General features: G+C 28.8%; 1 protein-coding gene across 1 annotated transcript; it reads left to right on the top strand.

Annotated features, from left to right (window-relative positions):
• Nucleotides 1–6,083: 6,083 nt before the first annotated feature.
• Nucleotides 6,084–12,093, top strand: LOC131643582 (ferric reduction oxidase 4-like). Its single transcript, XM_058913841.1, has 8 exons — nt 6,084–6,266; nt 6,443–6,551; nt 6,634–6,822; nt 6,969–7,203; nt 10,127–10,454; nt 10,608–10,848; nt 10,929–11,602; nt 11,696–12,093. Exons 1-8 carry the CDS (start codon nt 6,110–6,112, stop codon nt 11,833–11,835), a joined length of 2,073 nt encoding a protein of 690 aa, XP_058769824.1. The 5' UTR covers nt 6,084–6,109; the 3' UTR covers nt 11,836–12,093.
• Nucleotides 12,094–12,327: the final 234 nt, after the last annotated feature.

Genomic DNA, 12,327 nt, shown 5'->3' with positions numbered 1-12,327 from the left:
ACAAGGCAAGGTTAGTTGCAAGGGGTTTCACTCAGAAAGAAGGTGTCGACTTCAATGATGTGTTTTCTCCTGTTGTGAAGCATAGGTCCATTCGAATGTTGCTTGCCATGGTGGCACAGTTCGATCTTGAACTGGAACAGATGGATGTGAAGACTGCGTTCTTGTATGGTGATCTAGATGAAACGATCCTGATGAGGCAACCTGAAGGGTATGTCGAAAAGGGGAAGGAAGATTATGTGTGCAAGTTAAAGAGATCTTTGTATGGGCTGAAACAATCTCCTCGACAGTGGAATAGGAGATTCGACAAGTTCATGGCACGCATAAGTTTCATTAGAAGTCAGTTCGACCACTGCGTTTACTTCAGATTTCGACCTGGTAATTCATTTGTTATTTTGTTGCTTTATGTGGATGATATTCTCATAGCAAGCAACAGTGTCGAAGATGTGATGAGGGTGAAGGCTGAACTCAATAAGGAGTTCGATATGAAGGATCTGGGAGCTGCTTCCAGGATTCTTGGAATTGACATTCGAAGAGATAGAAAGAAGTCGAAGTTATGCCTATCTCAAGAGGCATATCTACGGAAGATTCTTGAAAAGTTTGGTATGTCGAATTCGAAGCCAGTTGTGACTCCAACAAACCCTCAATTCAAGCTGAATGTTGATCAGTGTCCCAGTACTGATGTCGAAAGAGCCTATATGAATAGCATCCCATATGCTAATATAGTTGGTTCTTTGATGTATGCTATGGTCTGTACTAGACCCGACATAGCATACGTAGTAAGTCTTGTAAGCAGGTACATGGCGAATCCTGGAAAGGCTCACTGGCAAGCATTAAAGTGGATTTTAAGGTACATAAATGGATCTCTAAACAGAGTCTTAATTTATGGTGGAGCCTTGGGTGAAGATAGTAAAGCAGCAATAGAAGGATATGTCGACTCTGATTATGCAGGTTGTATGGATTCTAGAAAGTCTATTTCTGGATATGTTTTCACTATGTTTGGCACAGCAATTAGTTGGAAAGCAACTCTTCAGAAGGTTGTTGCTCTATCAACCACTGAAGCGGAATATATTGCTCTCACTGAAGCTGTGAAAGAAGCATTGTGGCTTGAAGGTTTTGCGAAGGAGCTGAAACTTCAAGGTCGAGGTATCACTGTTAAATGTGATAGTCAAAGTGCAATACACCTGTCAAAGAATTCAGCCTATCATGAGCGAACTAAGCACATTGATGTGAGATTGCATTTCGTCAGAGGAGTAATCGAGCGTGGAGAAGTCCAAGTGTTGAAGGTTTCGACTGAAGACAATGCTGCTGATATGATCACCAAGACATTGCCGAGTTGCAAGTTTTTCCACTGTATGCAGTTGATAAAGCTGCATGAAGAAAGCTAGTTTGTTCCTTGACGTTGTAGAGTTAGGTCCAAGGTGGAGATTTGTGAGATATTGGATCGAACTCTAGTATTGTCGAAGGGTAGCTTCTTGGTTCGACAGTTCGACAGAGTTAAGCATGAAGTCGAAGGATTGTTCACATGTTGGTGTCGAAGTGTGCATGTTGTAGTCGAAGATGGGTCTAGCATGCAGATGTCGAAGATGCTAGAGTTGTTAGCATGTTAAATTAGGTTTTAGTGTTTAAACCCTAATTTGTTAAGTTAGCTTGTTTATTAAGTTGGCTTGTGTAATGGGCCTTGCTGAAAAAGCCCATTAGTTAGTATGTTAGGTTTTATTATAAATAGCATACTAGTCTCTCATCATTGCTAAGCTGCAAATCCTAATTTAGGGTGAGAGAGGTTATTTGTTATTCTTGTAAACTTGTAATATTGTTTTAAGAGAAAGTAAAAGAATAGCAGTTATAACCAATTCTTGTGTTCTTATTCTCTTCCCTAATTCCCTATTATACTTTGTTATTGGTATCGTTTTTCACAAAAAAAAAAGTTATTGGGAGATAGTCATCCAATTATTCATAACAATATATATATATATATATATATATATATATATATATATATATATATATATATATATATGAGTTTAATGGATATGCACTGACAGTGTAAAATAGTTTTACACTGTCATCCAATAGAAAACCACAAATCTGCCATGTCATTAAAAAAAATTTAAAATAAAAGAGAGTTTTAATTGGATACATGGTTATGATTGGTTGACAGTGTAAAACTATTTTACACTGTCAGTGCATCACCCATTTTCTCTCTATATATATATATATATATATATATATATATATATATATATATATATATATATATATATATATATATATATATATATATATATATATATATATATTTATATATATATATATTTCTTGGTTTTTTTAGAAGCAATTGTACGTAGTGCTACTGTGTACGTTTCCTTTGATAAGAATTGTACTAGTACCTCGGAAAGTGTTTTCTCTCTCTTAACTTTGTACTATATTGTAAAAATAACAGCAATGCGAACATCTAGCATTTTCCTATGAAACAAACACACGAAGTTTGTTATAAATGTTCCGATGAATTCTTGTCGGAGAGCCACCTGCACACAAAACAAATTTATATTCTCCCACCAGCTCGTTAATTATTAACTGCAAATGTAAATTTTACATACGTTAAAATTTTATTGTCAGTGTAAACGTTTTGTGTAAAATTTTTTTTTGAAGCTTATAAGAAATAATTCTATCAAAACATCTTGTGTATAAAAATTAAGATTGATTTTTTATTCTAGGACAAACTAACAATATATTTATGTATATATTAATTAAGATTATATTTGAAAAAAATCTTGTAATTTAGGACTTATATTTAGAACAATACTTTTCTTAATGTATATTTATAGTTAGTAGCGGGAGAGAATATTAAAATTTGCTTGATTTTGTTTTGCAAAATTAATTTTTTAGTAATTAAAATTTTAAAATAATAAAAAGAATTTAATTGAAATACACTGACGATGTAAAAAAGTTTTGCATTGTCAGTGAATCACAACCATTGATTTGTTAAAAATATTTGACTTTTATTTTAATTTATTTGAATTGTTATAATGCATTGATGGTGTAAAATAATTTTTACAATTTTTTTTTGAAATAAAAATTACTTTTATTAACCAAAAACAATGAACTACAAACCGATCCTTACAAGGATCCAGGTAACAAAATATCTCAATAATTAATCTCATTAAAAAAATTAAAATAGATTTTAGAGATTCTAATTTTTAGTTTTGGAAATTGAAAAAAAAAAAAAAAAGAAAGAATTGTAAAATTTTCATTAATGAAAAATCTATAATATTATATAACTTTAAAATATAATTTTTTTTATATAAATGATAATAGTTTATGAAAAATAATGTTTCAAACTTGCAAATAAATTCGTAGATAATATTTTCAATATATTTTTTGCCATATTTTATTATTCTTATATTTTTAATTATTTTCATAAAGAAAAAATTATCGTTATATTTTTAGTCTTTTTTATTAGATATATTTATTTTATGTGTATTCAACTTGAATATTTTTAAGAAAAAAAAAGTATTTACAATTTCAAATTAAAGATAATTAGAGGAATGTTCTTTGAATTAAAAAAAACTAATACAATATCCAACACTGTATAAAATATACAATATATTAATTTATTTATTAATGAAATTAGAAAAAAATTAGTTAAAAAATTCAATATATAAATTTATACACATCTTATGTTAAATTAGTTTTTTTTTTGAATATTTCTAAGATAGTAAATAAATAACCATACTTAATATATGTATAATGAGAATCAAATTTAAATTTATTTGATATTTATTATAATAAAAATTATGACATATTTAGTAAATACTCATACTCGATAAATATTTATAATGTGAATACAAATATAAAAATAATTATTAATGCAAAATAAAACGAAGAGACAATCTAATTAACTCTTTCACTTATTTGTAATAGGTGGTATTTTTTTTTTTTTGACAATTTTTATGAGAGGTTTCTTTTTAGAGAGAACTTATTCAAGTGGAAGGTTATTGTTGATCTCACATGTATGTTGTGTGGAGATTGACTTGAATGTACCTCATATTTATTTGTTACTTATAATTTTTAAGTAGATGGGGGAGCAGTCACCTCTTCCTAAAGAAACTATTATTCATTTTGAGTTTTTCTTATTTTTAAGAGTTAAGGTTAAATTAAAATAAGATTTTGCTATGATTTGACTTACGGTGGTCTATTTGGTTAGTGCGTAGTGATAGGTTATTTTTTGATTCGTCAACAAACATAAAAGAAGTGCGGAAAAGAATAGTCTTTTTTGTCATTCAACTATTTTCTTAATCGATCAACATTGAATTCACTATCCTCTTCTGATTGGCTTCAGAACTCCATCATGTGTCTAAACCTTTAGCGGATCATGAATTCTGACATGTTTCAAACGTATTCAATGGTTTTATTGCTTGCGGTTATTTTGTCAGTTGATTGTGAGTCTAGCGATCTGAACTCTAACTGAGTCTTCTATTGGATGAGACTTCGTAGAGTGAGTGTTATCTCTCAAGGAGTTGGTTTTGAGTATTTTTGTTTTATTTTGGTATTCTATTGTATTTTTAGACTTTTATCTGTTTCTATTTCTTTTGATTTCTGGGCACTTTTTGTGAGAGTTTAAGTGTGACCTCTATTTTTGTTGTGTTGATCCAGTTATATTCATGTTTTAAAAAAATATATTCTTTTTTATAATAAGTTTAATTAACATCTGGTAGAAACAAATCTATCAAAATATATACTTTTATTTTGCTAACACTTTTATTAAGTTAAATCCATGGTGAAAAAATTCTATCAATTATTATCTGATATTGCTAACACTTTTATTAACTTATTATAATTTTCTAGATGATATTAAATAATTATTTGGAAATAATAATAAATTTACTTATTTATTTAATGACCTTTTTACTTCTATACATTGTTGAATTGACAAATGTATTGTAGAAATTATCAAAATATTACCTCTCTTCTTCCTATTTTATTATTATAAAATTTAATATTTTACTTAAAACAATAATTCTGTATTTTGAAGAGACAACTTCATTCTTTTGTTATTATTTTTTTTTGGGTCAAGAGACAACTCCATATTTGGTAATGGTAATGGTAATGTAATAAATAAAATTTTGTTATTTTTTGTTTTATTAAAAAGAGTTAAATATGTTTTTTTTTCTATAAATATCTCAACTTTCATTTTTAGTCTCTAATTAAAAAATAATATATTTTAGTCCCTACAAAATTGTTATGCATGTAATTTTAGTCTCTCCTGTTAAATCAATGTGTATTTTTGAATGATTATTTTGAAGACATATTTAAAACGTTATAAAAAGTTTCTCTGAAAAAAAGAAACTCAAAATTTGATTTATAAGTCGAAGTTTTCATTACTTTTAACATTATTTTTTGAAATTTAAAAAATTCATTTTTAATTCTTCTTTTTTTAAAAAAATTTAAAATTTGGTAAAAAGATATTTTATTGTATTCTAAACATGTATGAAAAAATCATTCAATAATATAAAAATTTAAAAATAATTAAACAGTTTTCAAAATTTTAAAAAATCACAAGGACTAAAACTGCATACATAACAATTTTGTAGGGACAAAAATATATTATTTTTAAATAAGACTAAAAATAAAAGTTGAGATATTTATTGGGACCAAAAACATATTTAACATATTAAAAATATATAAAAGGGTTAAATATGTTTTTTGTTCCTATAAATATCTCAATTTTAGCTTTTAGTCTATAAAAAAAGTCGAGTTTTAATCCTTATAAAATTACTTCTGTACGCAATTTTAGTCCCTATAGAAAGACTAAAACTGCGTGCAAATGTAATTTTGTAGGAACTAAAAGTCAATTTTTTTATAAGAACTAAAATACATTTTTGATAATTTTATAGGAACTAAAAATCATTTGATAATTTTATAGAGACTAAAAACATATTTAATATAAAATGCGAAAATATATGGGATATTGTGCGAGGGAGAGAGTAATATAATAATGTTATTATAGCTTCACCATAGGGTTCTGACTTTTCTATATATATACAAGATTCAGATGTAGTACACATTATAGAGACTCTTGTACTACTCTACACACAAAAAGTGCATAATAATGAAGAGCCACACAATGTTCCTAATTAGATTCATTTTACTTTTGATGTTTCTTGGATCTCTAACAGTTTGGATCTTGTTGCCCACAAAGATCTACCGCAACACATGGACTGTCACCCTAGAAAACAAGCTCAATTCTACATACTTCAGAGAGCAAGGTAAATTAGCTAGGTTATTCTAATAACTTCATATATATATATATATATATATATATATATATATATATATATATATATATATATATATATATATATATATATATATATATATATATATATATATATATATATATATTAATTGATTGATCATTACTTTAATTGTTAAATTGTTTTAGGGGTAAATCTCCTGCTTTTTACATTCCCTATGATGTTCATTGGAGCTCTTGGTAGTATTTATCTCCATCTTAATCAAGAAAAAATAACAAAAAACTTACCCTCCACAAGGTACCTATAGCCTCTAAATATTACTTTAATTATTGTTTAAATTTCTTTTAGACTTATAAACATATATGTGTTTTGGTTTCAGTGGTGGTGCTCTAAAAAGATGTTTATGTTTCCTGAGACGTCCATTCCTGGTGATGTCTCCATTTGGAATAGTTTCAGCTCTGGAGCTTCTCTTTACATTCATGTTTGTTGCACTTCTGATATGGTCCCTTGCCAATTACTTATATATTAGTTTTGGTCACCTCCATATGCACAAAGTAGGAGAGAAAGTGTAAGTAATCTAAACTTCTCTTTTTTTCTTTATTCTTACACTAAATATGTCTTTTTTTTTGGGTGCTGATTTCAAGAAAAGGAATTTTGATAATCTGAATTGTAATCATAATATAAAATTTGGTGTATTGATTGATCTTGTATTAGATGGGAAGCAAAGTTTAGGAGTGTATCATTGAGACTTGGTTACATAGGAAACATATGTTGGGCATTTTTGTTCTTTCCAGTCACAAGAGGCTCTTCAATTCTGCGTCTGGTTGGACTCACATCTGAGTCAAGCATCAAATACCATATATGGCTTGGACATTTATCGATGGTTCTTTTTGCTGCTCATACCGTTGGTTTTATCATCTATTGGGCCATCACCAATCAAATGGTTGAGGTATGTATTTTTATGTCCAATCTTCTTAATTACCACTTGTTTATGATAAGATAATTTGTTATGCGTTTGAGGTCCCCATAATATATGTGACTAGAAATCTATTGGCTTTTTTCCTTTCAAGAAATCTATTAACAATATATTAGAAATATTCATTCTCCTTTTAATACACTACTACATATGAAACAATAAATAGCCTAACCCTACACAAAATAAGAAATTAGATCAAGATTTTGTTTTGGGAGTTTGGAAATTGGAGGGAGGAGAATGGTAATGTTTTGAAAAAGATTTTTTTTGATAAAGCAAAGAAATTTTTTAATATTTAAAAAAAAATTATTTTATATAGAATGAAAAAAAGAATGTTTATTATTAATATATTTTTAATTTTCTAAATACTATAATAACATAAATTGAATTTGAACAATTTATCTAAACCATGCAAAACTCTTAAAACTTTTTTTCAAATATAAATTTTTAATTTTCAAAATTAGAAAATTTTAGTTTTTGAATAAAAATAATTCTTCCCAAACCTTCTCCACATAAATTTTTATATTCTTTTCATTCCATTCATTTTCCCCCCTAATGTTATACCCTCTCTTCTCCCGTCCAAATTCTTAAAGAAAGCAGAAAGGATTAGAAACAAAAGTTGTAGAGTAACCTAACCAGCCCATAACCATAACAAGTCAATTAGTTTTCTTTTATCATATTGGTTTTGGATTTTCATCTTGATCTAATAGTTTTTTTGATTTGATACTACTCTTAATTCTTGTCTGCCCATTGTTTTGAGTGCCTTTTGTTATTGTCTGTCTTCTTTCTTAGTGTTTTTTTGTTGTACTTATATCCTATAATGAAATAGAGTAATTTTTGTATTTTTTTAATGTTATTCTAATATGATTTGTCATTTAAAAAAAAAATTGCATACCTTTTTTTTATAGAGAGGGCCTAAAGGACCTAAATACCATTTTTTTAAACTTAAAACATTTTTTTATAATGTATTAGTTTCATAGTTATGAGAAAAAATAAAAAATAATAAGCAAATTATAAGCTCATTAAGAATGTTAGTAAACATCATTGGGTTTTTTAGTTGTAATAAAAAATATACAACTACTTTTGAAAAACTACTATTTATTTTCATTTATTTTTTTATGAAAAAATATTTTGTGATGAATCTTAGTTAAATGATAACATAAAATATGATAAAATTATTTGAAATTTTCTTATAGCTTGGTCTCCTAAATATAACTTGTAGTTTTCCTTTTATTTGTGTCTGGAGAAATTATTTGTTTCCAAACTTTCAATTTATCAGATAAAAAACTTTTATTTCTCTTTTTATGAAAAGAAGAAATGATACACTATTTAAGAACATAACTTTTGTATTAAATATATTTTCATATAACTGATATTACTGACTTAAACAATCCTAGTCCTAGTCCTAGATGAAAGCTAAACTTCTTGTAACCTAAAATTATTCAAAATCACCCTAGGCTAGCTCAATAACTTTTTTTTAAGGAAAATTATCGTATAGTTACGTCTATCACTATTAATATATTTTTTGTTTATAAAAAAAATTATTTCATAATAATTCTTAAAAAAATTTAAATATTAAATACTATACACGTCAGTGTAAAATTCTTTACATAGTCAATGCATCAATAATCATTTAATAAATATTTAACGGTAATGATTCATTTATGGTGTAAAACTATTTACATTGTCACAGTACTGATTGGCGCTGGACTTGGTAGGGAGAGACACGGTTCGATCCCCCGCAACTGCGATCGGGAGGGGGATGGAACCACTTGATGCCAGAACTCGCCCCCGAACCGGACTAAACCGGTGGTATAAAGCCAAAAAAAAAAAAAAAAATCTTTATTATGTAAGACAAATAATGACAGTATTAAGATAGATGAGTTTATTACATAACTACACAAATAGATGTTAAATTAACACTAAACTAGGGCCGTAAATTTTCCTACTCCAAACAAAAAATAAAAATCTACTGGACCAATATGAGACAGTAAACATAAAATCACAAATAAAAGATAAATTTTTAGTAGATTTCACATGTCTAGCACAAAACACACTAAAGGGACCAATTTTCCTAGTAACCACCCTCCGCTTGAACAAATTTTGACGAGCCAGTGCCAAATAGTTTATAAATCTATATTGATAATGTTTTTATAAGCAAAAATTTGTATTAATGTGAGTACAAGGAGTACTTTACCCTAATACAAAGGAAAACAACCCAAAGCAAGAAACCTGTCTTAAATTAGTGAATACAAGTTAAGGGATTAAGAAATCCTTGAGTCCTATCATAATCCACACATCAGCTAATCTAGGATGTTATTAGCGTCCAACCTCCTGCCAAGACCAATTCAGACAAAGGCTTGATGCCACACTTCAACTGTCACGAGACACAAAAGAAAGAGATGAGTTTGAGTTTCTTCAATGCCTAAACATAGGGGACAAACTAGGTTACAAGGACCACCAAGAATACTATATTTTGCCAATTCATCTCTAGTTTGAGGCCTGTTGAGTAATGAGCACCAATCCTCAAGCAAAAACTTGGATGAAAGGAACATTTGATTTCCACAGACATCTCAAACCAGAAGATAAGTTAGGATCAATGAGAGAACTTGGGTGACCTAGAGAGTCTAACCTGGAGCCATGGTTTTAAATTGCAGTTGCGGTCGCGGATGCGGGTGTTGAGAACCTGAGTGACCTAGTTAGTTTTTTTCTTCATAATTTTTGGCTTATAACTACTATTTTTTATTAGAAAAATTAATTAGATAACCCCTCGCCACCCAAATAATTTAAAAACCTATATTGATAATTGATAATATGTGGCTTCATATGCATTGAGAATAATTTGCATTCAGAAAATACATTAGAATGCATATAAATGTATTTTTTTTATATGGCATAGATGCTAGAGTGGAGCAAAACTTATGTATCCAATGTTGCCGGGGAGATTGCAAGTTTAATAGCACTAGTAATGTGGATAACAAGTATTTCACGCATAAGGCGTAAGATGTATGAAGTATTCTTCTACACTCACCATCTCTACATTCTATATATCTTATTCTATGCAATCCATGTTGGAGTTGAATACATGTGCATGATTGCTCCTGGGATTTTTCTATTCCTCATTGATAGACATCTTAGATTCTTACAATCTCGACAAAATGCCCGGTTATTGTCAGCTCGCATTTTGCCTTGTGATGCACTTGAGCTCAATTTCTCCAAGAACCCTAGTAAGTGATAATCAAAAATTCATTTATTTTACATGTGTTTGTTTATATGGAAGAATATCAATATGTTTTTGATTGTGAGCTATTTGAATATGAGTACCTAAACCAAGTTTTTAAACAAAATTTTCATTTTTTTTGTTTGATTTCTAACTTCAGGTTTATACTATAACCCCACAAGCTTGGTATTCATAAATGTTCCAACGGTTTCCAAGCTGCAATGGCACCCTTTTACGGTGACTTCTAGCTGTAATATGGAAAGTAATAATCTGAGTGTTACCATAAAAAATGTGGGTAGCTGGTCAAACAAGCTTTATCAACAACTTTCTTCTTCATCTTTGGATCATCTTAATGTTTCAGTCGAAGGACCTTATGGACCTCATACTAAACAATTTCTAAGGTTAGTATTAACTTGATATATACTCATAGCAAAATGCTTCTTCTTGATATATAGTAATCATCATGGTGTCTCTAAAACAGGCATGAACAAATTGTGATGGTAAGTGGTGGAAGTGGCATAACTCCCTTCATATCTATAATCCGAGATCTCATATTTCAAAGCCAACAACAACAATTCCAAGCTCCAAAACTCCTACTTGTTTGTATTTTCAAGAATTATGTTGATCTAACAATGTTAGATCTTATGCTTCCAGCTTCTGGTTCAACAACTCAAATCGCAAACCTTCATTTACAAATCGAAGCTTACATCACAAGAGAAAAACAAGAACCTTCAATCGAAACTCAAAAACCTATTCAATTAATATGGTTTAAGCCAAACCTCTCAGATTCTCCTATCTCACTTGTATTAGGCCCAAATAACTTGTTATGGCTTAGTGCCGTAATCACATCATCTTTCATCATGTTTCTCCTATTTTTAGGAATTTTAACTCGTTACTATATTTATCCGATGGAAAAGAACTCAAGTGAAGTGTATAATTGGACATTCAAGGTTATGTGGTACATGTTTCTAATATGTGCATGCATATGTGTATGTTCTAGTGTTGCTTTTCTTTGGTGGAAAAGACACAACACTTTAGAAAATAAGCAAATAAATGTAGAAGTTTCAACACCAACAAGAGAACTTGAAAGCATTCCTCATCAATCTTTAGTGGAAGCTACCAATGTACATTTTGGTGCAAGACCTGATCTCAAAAGTAAGTTGTGGGAGGGTATTTTGGTAAATATAATTGAGTTTTCTATATTTATATCAACTTGAAAATGACATATTAATTTTTTCAATTTTGCAGAAATTATGTTTGAGTTTGAATGCAAAGATGTTGGAGTCATGGTATGTGGTCCAAGAAAATTGAGACATGAAGTTGCCAAAATTTGTGCTTCTGGTTTGGCTGATAATCTTCACTTTGAATCCATCAGCTTTAATTGGTGATCCATGATATATTTGTGCATCATTTGTTGATATTGTGTGTGTATAATATACCATATGTAAAATATCCATATCGATTCTTCGATATAATTAGTCAGTTGTGAACAAGTGCAATTGCACATATGCAGGTGTGTTCATGGATTAATGCTTTTTCTTCTTCTTATTTGTTGTTCTTCATATGTTTACATATTGAGTGGATGTTTCCAAAATTTGTACTTAATTTTTCTTATCAATGTGTTGATTTTATCTTTATTTTATTAAGTTAATCTTTTTATATTTAAAAGTATTTATATTATTGGACCGATATTTATTCTTTATCCATATGTTAAAGATTTGCATGTATGATTAATTCATCATGATTAACGTCAATCAAGTCATCTATTGCAATAAATGATTTAATCCATCCTTAAAAAAAATATTGAGTTCATCATCCCAAACACTAATGCATGTGAAAAAACTAAAGTGAATATAGTGTTGTTTTGAAGTCCTAAAGAT

Source organism: Vicia villosa, linkage group LG1 (assembly GCF_029867415.1).
Source record: "Vicia villosa cultivar HV-30 ecotype Madison, WI linkage group LG1, Vvil1.0, whole genome shotgun sequence".
NCBI lineage: Eukaryota > Viridiplantae > Streptophyta > Magnoliopsida > Fabales > Fabaceae > Vicia > Vicia villosa.
This window is presented reverse-complemented; position numbering and strand designations above follow the sequence as displayed.

What these genes read in the sequence shown, in the direction of transcription:
- LOC131643582 (XM_058913841.1), top strand. Translation starts at nt 6,110, where the DNA reads ATGAAGAGCCACACAATGTTCCTAATTAGATTCATTTTACTTTTGATG. An exon ending in CATACTAAACAATTTCTAAG is followed by an intron (nt 10,849 to 10,928) that starts GTTAGTATTAAC and finishes TCTCTAAAACAG; the next exon opens with GCATGAACAAATTGTGATGG. An exon ending in TGCAAGACCTGATCTCAAAA is followed by an intron (nt 11,603 to 11,695) that starts GTAAGTTGTGGG and finishes TCAATTTTGCAG; the next exon opens with AAATTATGTTTGAGTTTGAA.